The 20319-nt window shown below is 46.2% G+C and overlaps 1 protein-coding gene across 1 annotated transcript in view; it reads right to left on the minus strand.

Moving 5' to 3' along the window:
- The window catches only part of ST8SIA3 (ST8 alpha-N-acetyl-neuraminide alpha-2,8-sialyltransferase 3), a 35881-nt gene extending 15867 nt beyond the window's left edge, over positions 1–20014 (minus strand). Inside the window, exon 1 of the mRNA XM_082353745.1 lies at positions 444–20014. Within this exon, the coding sequence (XP_082209871.1) occupies positions 444–622 (179 nt within the window). The 5' untranslated portion in view covers positions 623–20014. The remainder of the gene's footprint in view (positions 1–443) is intronic.
- Positions 20015–20319: the final 305 nt, after the last annotated feature.

Below are 20319 nucleotides of genomic sequence, written 5' to 3' on the forward strand. Positions count from 1 at the left end.
GAGGAGAGCGCAAGAGGAGTCCGGCGCCTGCGCCATTAAATCGCCCCGGACCGCCCGGAGCCCGGCCGTGGAGTCTGCGGACAAGGGCGCGGGGTAGGCACTCACCTAACGCATGTCCATCTCTCCATGCCCCTTCCCAAATACACACAAGGCCTCTCCCTCCACCATCATTCTCCTTAAACCCTCCCCCCATTTTTGAAATGGGGGAAGGGATGCCGAAGAAGAACTCGAGAATGCAATCACATTGATTAGGACAACGGCTTTTAGGGGCTTTGGGTTAAAAAAAAAGCACGGGAGGGGTGGTGGTGTAAGAATCAGAGAGAGGAATGGAAGGACCACGCAGTTTTCTTGCCCAAAGTGTCTCGGAGAAGGCAAAACACCCCCCTCTGACCTCCCGCCCCCATAAACCAGATACCTGAGGGCGCTCAGAGGCCCGCACTCACCGGAATCCCGCGTGGAACATGTACATTCGGGGCGCCCCCGGGTTGGCATACTTGGGAGTGGTGAAGATGTTCTCCTTTTTCAGGGACACGTAGCTGATGAGCGATAAAATCAGCAGGGCGACGCTGAGCATAACCAGCCCCAGCACACTGGCGACCCGGGCCATTTTGCAATTTCTCATCCCGGGCTGCGCTGGGATCAGGAAAAGCGGGGAAAGCGGTCCATTGAGCGGCCAGCAGCTCGCTGGCGTGTCAGTGTGTGTGAGTGAGTGTGTGAGTGTTCGCGCGCGCGTGTCAGCGTATGTGCCGGGGGGGTGGGGAGGGGGACCGGGCAGGGGAGCCGCGGAGGGCCAGGGCGTAGGGGCGGGCAGGAGCCCCGGAGAGAAGCCAGGCCCCCAAGGCAGGGGCGAGCGGGCCAGGAGGCTGAGCAGGAAGATGGAGGGTCTGCGCGGCGGCGTGGCGATGTAGCTGCGCGCCGTGCGTCTCCGACCGCCGGCTCAGGCTCCCCAGCGCGTTTCCAGCGAGGCTGCCGTCTCCTCTGCCGCCTGCAAGATAAATGTGATTGGAATAACGTTACAGTTCGATCTAAGCACAGGATTTAATTAATGAACTCTAATCTCCCAAATAACCGGGGGAGGGGCGGAAGAGGGAGGGATGAAGGGGAGGTGGCAGAGGGAGGGGAATTGAGGCTGGAAGGCTGCAGCCCACGTCAATGGCCTTCCCAGCTGAGGGTGCGGGCCAGGAGGTGGCTCTGGCCAGACAGACGCCCAAACTTAGTTCAGTGGACAGTTCATTACTTTATAAGTTAATCGTGGAATATAGAGATAAATAACTGGAGTTGCTGTCCTGGAGGATACACAACAGCTGGGTGCTTATGAGATGCAGGGAGAGTGGTTTTAGGAGTGGAGATTTAAGAGCTTCTCTCCTCACCACAGAGCACAGCCCCGGGGCCCCACGGATCAGCACCTGCCCCAGCACCCCAGCAAGGAAGCCCTAAATAGCGGTTGGGCCTTGTGAGCGCTTCAAACCTCCTTGGAATCTTCCGTAATCTCTCCCGTATCTGCTTCCTGTGCCCAGCGCATACTGCGCTTCTCTCTAAAAGATGGGTGGTGCCTGGCAGAGTTGTAAGGTGAGCTGTGAGTGTGGAGGGCCTGGCTCCGCCTCCCTTTCCTCCCAGTGTCTGACTCCCAGCACCCTGCACGTGGGCAACCAGCATGCCCCGGAGGTAACCAGGACTGGAGCAGTTCCCTCTGATTAAACTCTCCATTGCCCACTTTTCTGACTCATCCCTGTGGCCAGGCCTTCAGGATGGGCCACTCAACTTTGCCCTGAAGCTTAGCTTAGCTTAGACCAGGAGCTGGGGCATCATAAACCTCTGTCCATTATAAATGCCCAGAACTCTCTTTTGGAGGAACTCAAGAACCAAGTAAGAGATGCTGCCTCCGAGGGTGGAAGGAAAGCTCACTGCCTAACACTTTGTGTTGCTGTTTCAATTTGTTTTAGCATATTCACATGTTATCTGTTTTAATATACATTGGAAATAAAAGTTAATTCATTTTCTGTCATGCTGTTGGATGCTCAGAAGGCAACCTACATGTTTCTTTAGCTCTGTCCTCTGCAAGTAACTTGTGACGTCTTCCCCCTAGCTTTACCCTTGGCCTGGTCCTGCCAGTAATGGTCAGTAAGCACTAAGGAAAGAAGCTGGAGGTGAGAAATCAGCTTCAGGAGCCTTTTCCAATAAAGCAAGTTGATGTTTTCCAAGGTGGCTATGATTTCTTTCTCTCTTGAACTTCTGGTTTTATGGGCTTTGGTGGACCTGATGTTATGGTCTGTCTGTGGGCTGTGAATTCTTCAAAGCGGTGAGCTCCTGGGCTGTAAGCTCCTGCAGATCCAGGGCCATGTCTTCTTCTGCCCTGTTTCCGCATACTCCCCGCATACTGTCTATGGAGAGGCAGGCTTAATAAGTGTTTGAGGACCTAATGGGCTGCCTATGAAACACGTCTGGTTGTGGAGAGCAGCACACAGATTGCAGCTGTCTTTTTCCAGTGGAACAGAGAGCTAGTAATTTTGCACCTACTCAAGATATTTTACATCAAAATCTAAAAATGTAGGTTAAGAGGACACAGTCCTTTCCCCATGGGACTTTTTAACTATGTAAAAATTTTAGAGAAGTCTTACATGTCTGCGCATGATGAGTACTTGAAGCATATTTTTTGAATAAATACTATTTTATTTTTTTTGAAAAAGAGCTCATATGAATATAGTGTAAAATGCCAAAGGGGATAAGATCTTATGAGAGCTGTCTGGGAATTACACAGATTGGAAAAACTCTTCTTGAACAAGAAGTAGGGGGACACACCATGGAGGCCAGAGTACTGGTTATAGCTCCAGGCTCTGAAGTCAGCAGACTGGACCTCAAACGCTGACTCTGTGACCTTGGATAAGTTGTCAGCATCTCTGTGCTTCAAGCTCCTTATCTACATAACTGAAATAAAAACCTCCCAGGATTTTGGGGAAAATTAAACAAGGCATGTAAAGTCCTAGGTACAGCTCCTGGCTTGTATTAAGCAGTTAATAAATATGAGCTAAACAGCTTGGGCAAGTTTTTAGTGTCTTTCTCTGACCCCATAAATATCCTGCTTCAGAACGCATAGAAAAGGATGTACTTGGTGAGGCATTTTCCTACGGAAAATGACAAAGATCGAGAAGCTCTTTGGTTCTCTTACAGCATTACAGGCTTTCCTGGAACATATGATATGGACTCATTCTGCCTGGATTTAAAAATTGATGTATTACTTATGCTTAGCACACCTCTGCGAACCCTCTAAAGAAAGTCCTACTAGGATAATTCCCATATTGCATATGGATCACTGAAGGTCATGTGATGTAAAGGAACCAAATTAGCCAGAAAATAAACAGGCACGCAGGAATCCTATGCCAGGCCTATAGGTGACAGTGGATTGCTCAGTAATTAGCAGAGGAAAAAATCTTGGGAATGCTGCTTCAAAGAGCAACTGCAGCTACTGAATATGGTATTTTTCAGGCCTGGGATTATAGCTACTTAGTAAATTAAAAAATAGGGTACTTTTACAAAATATCACTTTTTCAGATTTCTTTGGAAATCAGACCTCTATAGTAGTTCAGGAGGGTAAATACAAGAAATACAGAAATGAAAGACTCCTTTGACTTAATATTTTCTAGGGGAGTTGTTATTTTTGGATACAAGTACTTTCCCACTTTTTGTTTGCAAAAAGTACCCACATTTTGCAAACATGGCTCTGTTGCCCTGTGTAGTTCCTCACCAACCCATGTGTAGCTCCTCACCAACCCATACCTACCAAGAATAATTTATAGGCACCACTTGGATGGGACAGCTGGGAGGGACGGTGTCTTTTGTTAGAAATGACATCATTCATTCATTTATTTCTGTTTTCTTTCATCAATTCATTAAATCAAATGTGTTGGTTGTCAGACACTCTGATAGGCAGACTCAGGGGTTATAAAATTATTCTTGACCTCGTAATGCTTATGGTCTTGTGAGGGGAGAGAGGAGTAAGCATTCTGGCAGTACTATGTGAAGAGCCCAACAATAAAGGATTGATGAGAGAACTGGGTTATAAACTCTGTCTGGAGAGGTTGGTGGTGGGGCTCTTCACAGAGGGCAACCTCTGAGCTGGATTTTAAATCATGAGTGGGGTTCATTAGGTAAAGAACTTTAAAAAGGATGTCCCAAGTAGAGGGAAAACAGGAGGCAGGGAAGATTATGGTGGGCTTGGGGAACAGCAAGGGTGTGAATTGACTGCCACAAAGAAGAGCCCACGAAGACTCCCGATGAGATGCCGTATCTTCAGCAGTGCTCTTCAGAACCGTCCAAAGTTTGTAGAGAGGAACGGATCAATCTCATCTGAACCAAATGGGTGTAGGAGCAGCTGGAGTCAGGCCCACGGAGAGACGGAAACAGCGACTGCTCATGTGGACGTCAGCTGATGTGTCCAGTGGCCCACCAGCCTGGTTTGTGCCTCAATTGATGAATGAAAAAAATTGACCATTTTCTGTTATGAAGCACTCTTGAATAAGGCATCATGGAGTTGACTTTTGGAAGGGCAAGTGACCCCTCCAGACGACAGTCCACTGGGAAACTCCCAAAGAGCAGTTTCCCAGTGGACTGTCCCCAAGCCACATGAGATGGAGTTCTTTCTGTACACTGTTGCCTGACTCCTTCATTTCTACTAGGTCTAACAGTGGCCACAGAGGAAAGATCTTGGGGTCCTCTGGATTTCTACCTCCTATTTCCCCACAGAAGATAAATACTTCATGAGTTCATAGGTGGGAAAAGCCATTGTGGTCAAAGAGAGCTTCATGAAAGCTCTCAGATGGAAATGAAACTAGAAAGATACATGGAAGTTTCCAGAGATGGAGATGGTAACAGGGGCAGGGCAGTCAGGGACAACGAGGCTGAAAAAAGATGCAGAGGCAGAAGAGAGAAAGGCGTGTTGGGGCCAGTGAATAAATAAGCCCCCTTGGAGTAAGGTGAAAACAGCCAACATGTATAGAGCACTTATTAAATGCCAGGTGCTTTTTATACATTATCTGTAATCTTTGCACCCATCTGGTGAGGAAGGTATAATTCTCCTCACTTTATAGCTGAAGAAACTGATGTTAAGGATTTGCTCAAGGTGAAACCTCTTTGACTTTAAAGCCCACCCTTTCTACTGCTGCATACTGCTTGTAAGCAGGTCCAGAGACAGACAGCTGGAAATGTGTGCAGGCCTGGGAAGTTTGAAAGCATCATCCTTTGACAGTAAGAACCAGTTAATGCTACTACCATTGAAGATGATGATGATTTGGTCATCTCACTTTTATTGCACACCTGCTATGTGTTGGGTATTATACTAGGCATTTTACATAACTAATCTCATTCAATCTCCGTTCCATCCCTCTGATGGTATAATGACTGCCGCCATTTCAAGAATGAGAAACTGAGGCTCAAAGAAGTTAAGCAACTTGCCAAGGTCACACAGCTAGTGGCTTTAATGTGTCCACTGGTATTCCAGGGCCAAGAGGAAGTGGGCTTAAAACCTTCTCCCTTGGTCATTGTGTCTCAGGGCTACTGAGGAAGAGGATGCATACTAGCCTCTTTAAAAAAGCCATTTAATCACAAGGGTTGGGGGGTGGGTGCGTGGCAACAAGGAAAAGACCACAGTGATACATCTGAAAGGCAGTGGCCTGCTCTGTGGCTGGGAGGAAACTGAGTAGGGCTGGAGCCTGGGCACAGGGGTGGGGGGGGGTGCCCAGCCATCCTGTGGGGACATTCAGGAGACAGCATCTTATTTTCATTGTATACTTTAGTGCCAGCACAGCACCCAACACTGCTGATGCCCGGTGTGGAAAGAAGGCAAGGAGCTTCTCTGCTCTATAGCATACCTGAGGTGCAGGTTAGGGAGAAGGTCGGTCTCCAGTACTGATTGTAGGGAAAGATCATTCACCTTGAACGGGATGCGTGAGTTGGCTTGCTTACTGAAGAGAACACGTTTAATTAAATACAAAATATAAAGCACAGGAGGTATGCACTGTGAACAGTGAAACGCCCTCCTACCCTTATCTCCCTAGAGACAGCTACTGTTGCCATCCAGAGATGCTCTGTGCATTCGTAGGCATTTGAGTATGTATTAATTTTCATTTTATTTTATTCTTTTTAATATATATATTTTTAAATTTATTTATTCATTTATCTATCGTTGGCTGCGTTGGGTCTTCATTGCGGTGTGCGGGCTTCTCATTGCGGTGGCTTCTCTTGTTGTGGAGCACGGACCCTAGGCACGCGGGCTTCAGTAGTTGTGGCTCGCAGGCTCAGCAGTTGTGGCTCGTGGGCTCTAGAGCTCAGGCTCAATAGTTGTGGCGCACGGGCTTAGTTGCTCTGCAGCAGGTGGACTCTTCTGGGACCAGGGATCAAACCCATGTCCCCTGCATTGGCAGGCAGATTCTTAACCGCTGCGCCACCAGGGAAGTCCCCTGTATTAATTTCTAAAACATAAATGCTGAGACCAGTTTGAAATGATTTTTGTTTCAAGGTTTTTATCTGTATCTTTTACAAAAGACATTTTGCATAAAATTTTAACACTTCAGATGTTTGCAATGATTACATTTTCCAGAAGCTGAGGAATTACTCATTTTGCGCCTACAGACTTCTCTTAAAACTCAGTGAAGCATCTCTATGTGAAAGGAATACAAGAACTTCAAATAGCCTTTTCTTCAATGAATAAATAAAATATATTTGGAAAGCCGTCTTAAGGCTTTTTGCGGTCCAATCCCTAGGAAATCGTTGGGAAGAGCTATTATGTTCAATTGTGTTAATCTCCTGGGTCCTTGCGTAGAATTTCGACTTTTCAAATGTTTGCAGCGATTACTTTTTCTAGAAGCTAAGGTATTATACTTGGAGAAGCTACTTGAAAAATAATCTCACAGTTAAGCTTTAAGCTATTCTTATGTCTATTGTGTCTCTTTATCGCACTGACTGTGGGTACAGGAAATCACCCACGGTGAGAGCAGCCACAGTGACATTTCCTAGGTACCATCAGGGGAGGTGTTTTTAAAAAAAATCTCATTTTAACCTTCATCTTGAGTTTTTGGGCAGTTTTTTGTTCCTTGTGCTTCTGAAACTGTAATTGTCAACAACATATCTTTGAGAGCAGGGGGAAAAACACTTTTGTTTGTATATTATTATAACAAAAAGCGATAAAATTTCCGTGTAATTTTAAAAAAATGCACTACCACGTGCTGATTTATTGATGAGTACGGCTTCCACAGAGGAAATGGTAGGAATTGTTGAAGGATGGCCTGCTAAGTATCCCCTCCCCGGTCTGTGGACCCCCTCTCCCGATTATAAGCACATGCCTCTAGCTGAGATTTCTCATATTGTGTTCACAGGGAATTCACAGGAATAAGTGGTCACTGGGCTTCCCAATATTGAAGAACTCAGTCTCAGTAGGGCAGTGGGGAGACTGAGCTACATCATGTTATATACTGTGGACCTCCACGTTCTGTGTCGTGTTCACAGTAATGCTATATGATAGTATTTTATTCCTTGCCGTAGATAAGGGAAAAAGAGACTAAGGGGGATTAAATTACTTGGCCAAGTTCACAGCAGCTATTTTAAAAATGGGATTTTAATATAGGACTGAATGACTGCATAGTTATTCCTCTTTTCACCAAACCTGGTTGCCTTCCATGCCAGAAGCTTAGGGTCTATACACTGGGGCATGAAAGATGCTTCCTCAAAGTGAATATTTCTCATTTAAAAAGGAGCCAAGGATATAGTATCCACCTTGGCTTCTGTATCCCTTTCTCCTCATGGTCAGCTTTTTACAAGGATGGTTGAACATGAGGAAAGTGGCTTCTCAATGGATGAGATGATCGCTGTAAACTTGGGAAGAATCCTTTATATCTTTATTTCAACATTCTATTTTGCTCGGTAGTTTTACATGCAAAGACTCTAAGTCCTGTTGGAGGTGGGGTAAGATGAGGGAGTGTCTAGCTTTGGGTGTCTGTACTAGTGTTTGGAGGAGGGCAATTTTGATGCAAGCCTTTTTTGCAGGTAGAAGAGGTTGGGTGGAGACTTGCAGGCAGATGGAGAATGTAATGACCACCTTCTCCCTAACAGCAACCCGAGTAGAAGGAGCCAGGGCAGGCTCAGAGGCGAGAGGGAAGTACCTGATCTTCCCCAGCATCTCTCCGATGCTTACACCTGTTATCTGACACCTGGCTTAGTTCCCGTGGAGGAGCTTTATTCTTGCTCTGAGTTCAAGCTGCTCATTAGAAAAAAGAAACTCAACCATTATGTATGCCATGTCCTTCACAAAGAATTGTATTGATCTTGTATTTTTCCCAAAGGAAAATATCCAACAAAAGTGAGTAGAAAAGAGAAAAAAAAAAAGAGAAAAAAAAAAAAAAGTGAGTAGAGAGCATGTTGTAATGCTATTTTTCTCATCTGTGATCATCTAGGATTATAGAAAGCCTCCCAATTGGACCTTAGTCACCATCAACAGGTACCACTGCTCACCTGGGGGCAGGTGCTACCTCAAGGGCAATCAGAGTGCGGAACGCTGAGAAGGTTGCTTCATTTCTTGGAGACCTGGCATGACATATATTACGTATGTAGGTATATCCAGGTATGACGTAGGCTCCAAGGCGGTTACTGAATTCTGCTGGTTTTGGCTTAGATTTTGGACAATCTTTCCCCATCTGCCGGGGGAATTAGGCTTTTCTGACCCTGCAGCATTGTCTGCACTCCCAGATGTCCCCCAGTCTGTTCTCAGCCTTCCCCATTCTCTATGACAATTAGGACTGACAACTAAATGGGGACCTTGTAACATCAAACTTACTTTTTAATCTTTACAGCAGCATCCTTCAACTCTTTAGTTTTATGTTGGATGGCTGTGTATTTAGCAATTTTAGGTAGGATTTGCAAAACTGTGGAAACTTCATCTATTATAGATCTGGTGTAAGGCTAGCTGTGAAAAAGTGAGGGTTGCAGACAGCATTAGACCTTTAGATAGTGGCTGTGAGCACTTATCAAAGGATGCTCTCTTTGTGAGCTCAGAGTGGAAAGGGATGCTTGTTCCACGTAGGTCTTTACGATTGATAATCACTATCTTTGGGACAAAAAACTGACAACCATATAAATCCTACATTTTTATAGCACTTCAATCTTTTTTCAAAGTACTCTCACATCTATTATCCCATCTTGACCTCCCCAGGAAACTGTGAGTTGGGCACAGCAAGTATTTCTATCCTGATTTCATAGATAAGACACAAGGAGGTTAAATCCCACAGCAAGGCAGAAGGAGACGGAGACTAAACATCCATGTCTGATGTTAAGACTGCTAGTCTCTCCACACAAAAAACCCTCTCCTTTTCTATTCTCTGCAATCTAGCCTCTACTGTTGAAATCACTTTATTTAGAGCAGTGTTTCTCAACTCGCCCTGCACATTTAAGTCACCTGAGCAGCCATTAATACCAATGCCCAGACCACATCCCAAACCAGTTGCATTAGGATCTTGGCAGTAGCTCCCAGGCATCTGTATGTTTTAAGGCGCCTCAGGTGATTCTGATGCACAGTGAGGACCAAAAACCATTGCTAGAAGCTGCCCAGTGGCAACCCTCCTGTCAAACTCAGTGGCTTTTCCTTCACTACTAGCCGGGAGCCAATGGATGTTAATTTCTTCTTTAAACTCACTCCTCCTTCCATAAATGACATTCTCTCGGTTCCCTGTTCTTCTCTGAGGGCGCCCTCCCAGTCTTATTTCTTCTTCACCATCTTTATTTTGTCTTCCCAAATTACATGACTTCAACCTCTCTCTTTTCTCTGCATGGTCACACAGGATACAGGGAATAGTGTGAGGGGTTGTGCAAAGGGTCACTTATTTTCAAGGGCTTAAACATTAGAAAGCAAGCCAGACAAGAGCAGAGGCCTCATTCTCATCACTGCTGCAGCTCTAGAACCTAGGACAGTTCTAGAACCTAGGACAGACACATGCTCAATAACTGGATGATCATCTACTTGACTGTGTCTCGTATCTGTGTATACAGTCCTGACCTGCATTCCAGTCTTGTCCCTCTAATGCCATCTCTTGGATGTGCCATCTTCTTCAACCTAACTTGTTCGAAACCCAACACATCATCTTCTTTTCCCCTACAAACTAGTTCTTTTAAATGTTTCCCAACCATTTCACCACTCCCAAGGGCCTCATCCTTTTCATCCTGTAAATCAGCCTTGAATCTTCTTCCTCCTTTACCTAGGCTTACATCATGATCTCCCCATTTGGCTGACACTGCCCTGCCCGTGGCTCTGGTAGGGAAGCAGTTTGAGGCTGTGCTCTGGGCACTAACTGGAGCAGAAGTGGGTCCACCCATCCACTGGCTGGTTGCCCACACGGTGACCAGGGAGAAAGGCTCTCAGTTCCCTTGGAACGTGGAGGGAGAACATGGGGAACATTGACTGGAAGAGATTGAGGAACTACCAGAGTGACTTTGGGAGCCAACATGCTTGGACACTGAATGGCTTTCTAGGTTTGGTTCTATGTCCTGTGAATCCTTTATAGACATTCCATTTTCTTAAGATCTGCTGGCATGAACTTCTGTTCTGGTAATACCCATAATCAATTATATCAGTGTTCGTGGTAGTATTTCTTCCTTTGAAAATTGTATGTTTTTTTCAATTTGCCTCTTCCTTTCTTTTTGTACCACCTAACCAAATTCCTAACCATCTCCTACCTGAACCAGGTAATCACTTTCTAGCAGGTGTACTTGAACCTTCTTATCTCCTTCAACTCATCTTATTTGCTGTCCTTTCTGCCTAGACTTCCTATTTCAGTTTAAACACATGGGGAGCTCATGCTTGTCCCTTTGGAAATCTTTCTCAAGATTAAGGAGAACGAATAGTCCAGGGATTAAGTAAAAGAATGGGTCTGGAATCAGCCTGCCCGGACTTGAATCCAGAGACCAGTTAACTAACTTGGTGACCTGGGAAAAGCTATTTAACTTCTCCATGCCTCAGTCTCCTCACCTCAAATGGGAAAGAGTGGTACATATGTCATAGGGCTATTGAAGGGATTAAATGAGTTAATTATGTAATGCACCAAGCTCTGTGCTGGGCATACAGTAAATATCAAGATATCTTGGCTTTGTTATTGGCATCTCCTCTGAGAAAGCATCCCCAGTTTCCTGTTCATTCCCCACTCTCTACCAAAGAGTTAGAATTAGGCACTTGTTTTCTCTGTTCTCATCAATGATATATTTTCCCATTATTTTATAGGCCAGCAACCTTTTGCATTCTGCATTTCACAATGGTCATTACATTGAAATTTGGCTAACTGTGCACCTTCTACCTAATACCTCAGAATGGCGTGAGATTCTTGGCTGGTACCTGGAATAGGCACTTTGGCAAACTCCCCAACCTTCATCTCCTGCTCAAGAACAATTCTCAATGAGTCTAATCTCACTATGGTGATTTTATTCTCTTGCCACATTTGGCTTTGCTCTGGCCAATGGGACATGAAAGGAAGTGTCTGGGAGAGTTTCTGAGAAAGATTACCTCTGTTTTAAAATGAGACCTGAGGGAAAAGCAGTCACTCTTCTTCCCCTGGACATTGTCATGTTTGTCATGAGGTTTGGAATGGTGGCAGCCACCTTGTGACCATGAGGGGAGATAGCTGAGGACAAATCTAACACTGGGGATGATAAGGTAGAAAGTCAGAAGGAACCGGGTCCTTGAGGATATTGCAGGGAATTGATTTAACTGATCTTGCAGCTTCCCTTTACCAGGACCTCTAGCTATATGTGAAAATAAATCTTCTTTACTGTTTAAACCAGTTGAGTCTGGGTTTAATTTGACCAAAGGCATCTTAACTGACATAATGCCATGCCACATTGTTTAAACTCTGATGTTTATTTTTTTTAAAAATCTGGTCCCTCCTCTGATGTCCCTGGGACCTCCTAAAGAGAGACTTTTGAAGTCTTAAAGAGAGGCAGTAGTGCTAGATGAGACCAGTATTTCATTACCCATGGGAAGAGATGAAGGAAAGACCGAAAGAGAGAAAGGAAAATAAAGGGGAGTGGGGAGAAGAGAGTGAGGTGGCACTGCACAGCTCCCTGCCCCCACCCAACCTATGTGAAGGACAAAAGGTCCCCAGAGTTTCTTATAAGGACCCCCAGGGGCATAGCCCAACACCTCCCCTACATGTGGACTCAGCTCTTCCTTTCTGGCTAGCCAGCTCTCGTCAGTAACCTGCCAAAATAACATAAAGCGTCAGGTTAATTTCCCACTTACTTTCACTTAAAGAATTTTATGCTCCTAATACATTCCTCCAAAGCAGGCCTTTGAGCTCATCTGAATAGCAGGCCTTTACCCACTCTTTATTTAATGAGAACATACTGTGTGCCCAAGTTCCGTGCTCTGGGGATCTAGTGGCGAACGACACGCACAAGGTCCCACTCTCATGGTGCTAATACTGTGAGAGTATATGGTGCTAAGTGCGATGTAGAAACTGTAAGAGGAGATGTGATAAAGGGTGTGAGTTTAAGCTGAGGCCTAGAGGAGAGCAAAGAGCCAGCCAGGCATTCCAGGAATAAGGAACAGCAAGTGCAATGGGCCAGGGGTCAGACGTAGCTTGGCTTGTTTGTGGAACAGAAAGGTTGGTGTGGTTGGGAACATGGTGAGGGTGAGGTTGGCACCAGATCCGTAGGGCCCTGTAGTGTGTGGAGTTGGACTTTATCCTGGGTGCAAGGGGAAGCCCTTGGGTGGTCTTAGCAGTGGAGCAGCAGAATTAGATTTATCATTTTGGAAGCCATTCCTGATACCATGTGAGGAATAGTTAACAGGACAGGGACAGGGGTTGAAGCAGGGAGAACGGTTGGGAGCCCAGCACAGTGGTCCAGAGGAGAAGAGGATGGGTGATGAGAGGACTGGGGTTCCTGCCTTCACAGGGCTCATTGTCTGGTTGGGGACGTAGATAAACAAACCTTCTGATAGAATACGTGCTGCAATAGGAAAGCTTACAACCCGGCATCCTGTTGTTCCTCTATTACGCCTCCCGGTTCTGTGGGGACCTGGTTTGCAGGGGACCTAGTCTGGCAAGAGGCCCAGGGGCTGAGCAACTGGAAAGCAAGTTTCTCCTTCTAGTAGGGAGGGAAAGAACTCAGCTTCATCAAGCATGTGTGAGGCACATCTTGTGCTTTTTGATGTGCACATGCCTTGACTTTCAAGTGAGATTTTAGGTCTTTTGCAGTAAGTGATGCTTTTTACTTTTTGTAACCTAAGTGGAAGCTGGTATGTGCTAACCGTTCAATAAATACTAGTCAGTGTTTGTCAATGATTCCTGCACTCAGTCGAGAGATGATAAGAGAGTCTGGACCTTACTGGAAAAGGAACTCAGTCAAGGTCCCAGGAGGAAACAGTAGATAAAACCAAACGAGGCATTTGAAGAGAGTTTAATAAAGGTGTGGGCGGGGATTAGGGAGACCAGTAAGGGATGGTGAAGCACCACAGGGCTAAGGACTGTGGGGAGCTCTTACTCCCCTCCTGAAGGGCAGGAGAGCAAGGGGCCACCAGAGTCTAGAGAGGGTGGCTGATGAGGAAGCCAAGCTGCAGGAGCTGTGGCCTCCAGTAGCCAACTCATGGCAAACAACTGCCCGACTTCATGCTATGTCCAGTCTCTGGTCTCCAGCTGGGGTCTTGCATTAGCTGGACCTAAAGCCAGAAGGCAAGTAAACCCACTGATGCAGTCCAAGTCCAGGCCCACATCCCTGGGCACGAAGCAGAGTTGATCAGAGTGGAGAGTGGCTGTGGGGGTGCAGACAGAAGACAGCTGACACAGGAAACCTGCCCCTTCCCACCTCCCTTCCTTTTGTAGCACTGACTTTAGAACGGCAGGGACTGTGTTTTGTTAGAATCAGAGTAAAGCCATCATCACCATCGTCATCATCATCATCATTCCCATTTACCCAAAAAGGAACCTGAACAGTTCAAGGTAATGCGATTCATCGTGACGGAGCCAGGATAATATCGGAAGCCTTGGGACTCCTGGTCCAGAACTTCCCACCATCGCACCCAGCATCTCCCCAGCCATCCTGCTCTTGTCGCCACATGGATGGCTCATCTTCATCTTCATAGTTAACCCACCTCATGCCTGGCAGGTCACCATAGAGGACCCCTGTACTACAGAATCCCCCGAGTCCGCACACCAGGCAGCTATTTGCGATTTTGTATTTGTACCACAGGCAACATCACTCTAAGCCCCTGGAAACTGGGAGCCCAGGAGCCACACCAGGTCCTAATGAAGTTCCAAGGCAAGGACGGTAATGACCAAGGAGCTACCTGATCGGAATGGTCTCTCCTCTCAGCAAGCGGGACACAGTGTTCTGTGGCCGTGCCCGCTGCCGGCGAAGGCTGCCTTCCAGGAGAGACTCCTCCCAGGCATGTGCAGGGGGACGGCCTCAGCAGGCGTGGCTCCACTGGTTTTGAGGTGAAGGGACTGTTTTCTAGGGTTTCATCCTAAGAACTGTAAAATGGAGACAACGTGGGACTTCACTCAACCCTGTCTGTTAGAAATAGTGACAATTCTTGAATTAAGAATTAAGAGCATTTAGGAGAGTGGCCTAGTAATAACAAATGACAAGCTAATATTTATTGTGTTTATTATGTCAGGCACTAGCTAAGCACTTTTTCGTGTGTCATCTAACTGAATTTTTTCAACTTTATGCCGGAGGTATGGGTATTATTCGGATGGTCCATCTGTATGTCCCGGGTCCTTTCCTCTGCTCCACTCCTGTGGATGCCTGGCTCCCCTTCTCCTCTCTCCCTAAGCCTCCGCACCACCTTCCTCATTCTCGCTCTCACCCGATGACTTCTCTGAGAAACTGAAAGCAACCAGAACAGAGCTTCCGCACCTGCATGTCTTCTACCGCCGTGTTGCGTCAACACGATGCCATCTACCCTCCCTCTCGTCCACTCCCCTGGATGAGCTGCAGCCCTGGAACTTGTGCGCTAGACCGTCGCTGGCCTCGCCTCCTCCAGGGCAGCGGTTCAGCCCCGCTCCTCTCCTGCATCGCCAAGATGTTGCTCTCTGCCGGTTCCCTCCCAGCAGCCTGCCAACACACTTTAATTTCTCCTATTTTAAAAAATTCGTCTCCTCACAGATGTAGCGAACAAACGTATGGACCCCAAGCGGGGGAAAGCGGCGGGGTGGTGGTGGTGGTGGTGTGCTGAATTGGGAGATTGGGGTTGACATGTATACACTAACATGTATAAAATGGATAACTACTAAGAACCTGCTGTATAAAGAAATAAATAAAATTCAAAAATTAAATAAAATTCAAAAAAAGAATTCGTCTCTTGACTCCATTTACTCGTCCAGCTGCCACCCCAATTTTCTGTCCTCTTTTATAGCAAAACTCCTTAAAAAGAGTTGTCTATTCTTTTCTTAGAAAACTTTATTGAGGAATAATCGACAAATATAATTGTATATATTTAAAGTACACAACGTGATGATTTGACATACATATACATTTGGAATGTTTGCCAAGATCAAGATAATTGATATACCCACCAGCTCACATAGTTAACATAGTCAACTTCCGCCCCCGTCTCTCTGGGGTGAGAATGCTTCAGATCTACTCTCAGCAGCTCTCAAGTATACAATACCTTACAGTTAACAGTGGTGTTGTATACTTGAAAAAAGTTATATGTTTTGATGTCTCCAATTCTCCCCAGAACCCACTCTAATCAGGCTTTCCTATTGCTAAATTGAATGGCCCATCTTTAGTCCTAAGCTTACTGGGCCATTATCATCATTTGACACAGACGATCACTCCCCGCTTGGAACATTTTTGTCTCTGGATTCCGGGACTTCATGCTCCTGTGATACAGAAGCATGCTCCTGTTGTCCTCCTCCCTCACTGATTTTTCTTTCTCGGTTCTTTGCTGGATTCTCCTCATCGTCCTAATCTCTCAACCGCGGGGAACCCCAGAACTCAGAACTCAGACTACTAACTTGTATGTACACTCATTCCCTGAATGGACTAAACCGGTCTCATGACCTTTAAATACCTACATGTGCTGACAGTGTTCAAATATATGTTTCCAGCCTGCACCTCCTGCTATATTCCTGGCTTATTTCTCCTCCATAACACTCATCACCGTCTATGTATTTTACTTATTTGTTTATTTTCCCACAGTCAAATGTAAACTCTGGGAGGGAAGGGATAATTTTTTAGAACTTTGTATTATGAAACATTTCAATTATACAATAAATCCCCTATATCCATCATCCAGCTACGATAATCACCAACTCCTGCTGAATCTTGTATTATTTACACCATCCCTCCAACCCCACTGGATTAATTTGAGGCAAATTACAGCCATCATACCATTTAATCTATAAATACTTCCATATGTATCTCTAAGATATAAGGACACATAACATACAACGATAGCAATTCCTTACTACTGTTGAATATCCAGTCAGTGTTCAAATTTCTCTAATAGTCTCAAATGACTTTTTAAATTGTGGTAAAAATATACATTACATAAAATTGACCATTTTAATAATTTTGAAGTGTACAGCCCGGTGGTATTAAGTACATTTACATTGTGCAACCATCACCCTCATCCATCTCTAGAACTTTGTCATCATTCCCATCTGAAACTCTGTACCCATTAAACACATAAGTGATTTTTTATTTATTTATTTATTTATTTTTGGCTGTGTTGGGTCTTCGTTTCTGTGCAAGGGCTTTCTCTAGCTGCGGCGAGCGGGGGCCACTCTTCATCGCGGTGCGTGGGCCTCTCACTATTGCGGCCTCTCTTGTTGCAGAGCACAGGCTCCAGACGCGCAGGCTCAGTAGTTGTGGCTCACGGGCCTAGTTGCTCCGCGGCATGTGGGATCTTCCCAGACCAGGGCTCGAACCCGTGTCCCCTGCATTGGCAGGCAGATTCTCAACCACTGCGCCACCAGGGAAGCCCCATAAGTGATTTTTTACTAGTGTGTTTGTTTGTATCAGAACATGTAAGATCCATAGATTGCATGTGATTATTTCTTTTAAGTTCAGAGGTTCCCCCTCCCTCTTTCTCCCCCCTCCCACTTGGTAATTTTTGTTGAAGAAACTGGGTGGTTTGTCTTGGATCTTGCTGGTTATATTCCCATCATGTCATTTAACATGTTCCTCTGTCCCCTGTATTTCTTGCAAGCTGGTAGTTAGACCCAGAGGCTTCTTCAGATTCAGGTTTGGTCTTTGGCTGTTTGCCAGGCGTACTTCATCGGTGCTGTGTGTCAGGAGTAACATGGTGTCCGGTTATCTCTTCTGTGGGGTGTGAGCGGCCATTGATGATCATGCCCAGATTTATTGACTCAGTGGGCGTTGTAAGATGGTGATATTTTATCATTTCTTTTCTTTACTTTCCAGAACATTCCTGTAGAGTGAAACATCCTCGCATCAACTCTTGAGTTACCTTGAGATACGGCTCATTTAGGAAAGTTGAATTAAATGCTTGATTTTTTTTCAGTTTTCAGAATAATACATCTAGCATCATCATAACGTGGCCATTCAGAAATATCGATGAGTATGAACTGATGCAGTTTTACAAATGTGATGCGTTTCAATCCATTGCCAGTGTTAGTCTTATCGATGCTCCTCCTCAGCTAGTGGGAGTCCCTTCAGTTTGGGTCCCAAGATCTTTTGACAGGACTTTGGATGGCTGCCTTGTTTTCTGGGGTGACAAGATGATCCAGGGTCATCTTGTACATATTCTGCTCTAGACCTGGGATCTTTATCTGTTTTGTTCATTGCTGTGTCCTCAGCATTGTTGTATGTGCCAGAATAGTGTCTGGTGCATAGCAGGTAAAAAACAAATACTTGTTGAATGAATGCATCCATCCCCATTTAATAAGGAAGCAGGCTGAGATAGTTGGGGCTTGTTCACAGGCATGCGGCCAGCACGTGGGAGAGCAGGGTTTGGACTGAGGGAGTCTGCTTTCTGACTTTGTGCTCTTAACTGCAACACAGATGGTCACTCACTGGGCCTTAAGATGGGCCAGAATGAAAATACAAATTGGTCAGGAAGGTGTGGCACACATTCATGAATGGTCAGTCCAGAGGGGCTCCTGTTCCCGTGGGCATCCCCCAGCACTGTTCTCTACAGGGAACTCATATTTACTGTGCACCGAAGTGGACGTTGTCCTGCCCCTCCTTCAGAGACTGGCTCAGACCCCAGGACCTCTCCACTCTTCTGTCATCGCCCTGTGGTCCATCACTTCTCTTGCCTCCTGGCTGCTCCAAATCTGAGTTCTGGGCAGCGGAGGGCAGTGGAGATGGAGTGCTCCGGAGAGCAGACTCCGTGCTCGGGCTGGCCCACCGTACCCAACACAGGGCCAGTGCAGAGCGGTCACTTAGGCACTTGGAATTGTTGCAGAACATGTAGCTGGTCCTTCGAGTTGAGGGAGATAGTTAATCCTCTCAACTCTTCTTCCCACTCTCAGACACATTCATCCAGGTGACAAAGACATTCACATCTGAGATTAATGGCTGAACAGAAGCACAGCACCTCAAACAAAATTTAAAGAACAAAAGAGTAACAGACAACGAGGTTGCTTACAGCTGTGGCCTCCAACCTGGATTGTACCAGAGAATTGGCTGGAGAAAGAAACATTAGATCTTTTATTTGTATTTAATTTTCAACTCATCCTTTGAAGATGCCTATTTTTGAATATGCTTTATAATGTACAAATATATAGGTACCATTGTATATAATTTACAAGTTTTTAGATACACATATATTAAGAGTGCATCTAACATATTTACTAACAGAGATGAATGATCAAAAAACTTTGGAGACCATTGATTTTTGGAAATTCCTGGCTGAAACCATGAAGAAAATTCCAGGCTTCCCCTCCTGGAGTAGAGGGGGAAGGAAACATTATTCTAAGGCATCAGTGCTTTGAGCAAATGTTTTTGCAAAATCTGCCGATAGTTGGTTTTTCCCAAGGGCCCAAATAGCTGGGTTGGCTTCTCTCTGGAGAGGTGGGTCAGCTTCTGGCTGGACCAACATTAGTGGGAGGTGCCAGCCCTTCCCCACCGGAACTGAACACCGTGGTGCCCCTGGAGAGACAACTGGCACAGGTAACGGGGCTGCTGGTTGCCTGCCCGCGCGGTTTTGCCACCACACCTCTCCCAGCAACATCCCAGTTCGTAAGTTGTTCTTTTGTTGCTCTGCTCAACCTCTGCCCCACCCTACCCCATTTTTCATCTTTCCAGCTGCCCTAGGTGTTCTCTTTGGCCAGATTTATCTACATACAAATGTTGGGGGGAGGGGTCTGGCCAGGATGTCCTGATCCAACATTGTCCCCTGGGCGCGGAATTTTGGGAGGAGGTGTCAGAAATGCCCCCTCCTCACTGGTGCTGGGAAGTGGGGTTCTGTGGGTCTAAGGACAGCAACAGGGCGTCCTTTAGAACTAAGCGGGGGGGTGTCTGGGTTGAAGGAACTGCCAAGGCTGTGAGCCTGAGAGATGACCAAATGTAAATGCAGGAGTGACAACTGGGGACCAGAAGCAGGTGCTGAGAGCCAGCACAGAGGGTGGGGGGAGGAGTCCTGAGCGACCCCCTGCTTTGCTGACTGAGCTATATGTACCCTCCATGGGAGGTGTCATATGTGCTGGGGGTACTTAAAGCACAAGAGAAATGCATCTTCCTGGGGTACCAATTTTACTTGAAGAATAAGGGAAAGATTTTCACACTAAAATAAATATGGAAAGAGTATGGAATAAAATACAAAAAGCACATGCGTTTTAAAGGTGAAAACAGATTTTTCCTGCAGATCTTTTCATGCCTCTTCCCAGACCCCAGAGGATTTGCCTCCTGGCATCTGCTTGTGGGAAGCACTGCACCAGAACATCTGCCCGTGGGTCTGTTTGGTGTGAAGGGCCAGAGGCGGAGACAGGCCGCCTTCTGCCCCAGGATGTGAACTCGAGAGGAGCTGCCCTGGCCTCCCACACAGCAGCCCAGGCCGCGAGCAGAGCCTGGGCGTCAGAGCAGAGCCTGGGCGTCAGGGTCAGTCTTCGCTGGGGAAACCCGATCCCACCCAGGCGTGTGGTTTCAGTCTCACCTCTCTGCAAGCAGCTCTTGCTTCTTGGTGTCACTTGCCCAGGGAGCTGGAACTAGGGAGAAGTTTCCACTGTGTCAGAGCCAGGGCCTTTTCTAGGGGAGGGGAGAATTCTTTCTAGACAGGGTCAGGGCTGCTCATTGGGCTGGAGAATCACTGAAGGTCAGAGCAGTGAGGACCTGATAAATCCTCTGCCTAACGCCATTGTCACGTAGGAGCCTCCTGGA

This window comes from Balaenoptera borealis (assembly GCF_965194805.1).
Source record: "Balaenoptera borealis genome assembly, chromosome: 14".
In the NCBI taxonomy this organism is placed as follows: Eukaryota; Metazoa; Chordata; class Mammalia; order Artiodactyla; family Balaenopteridae; genus Balaenoptera; species Balaenoptera borealis.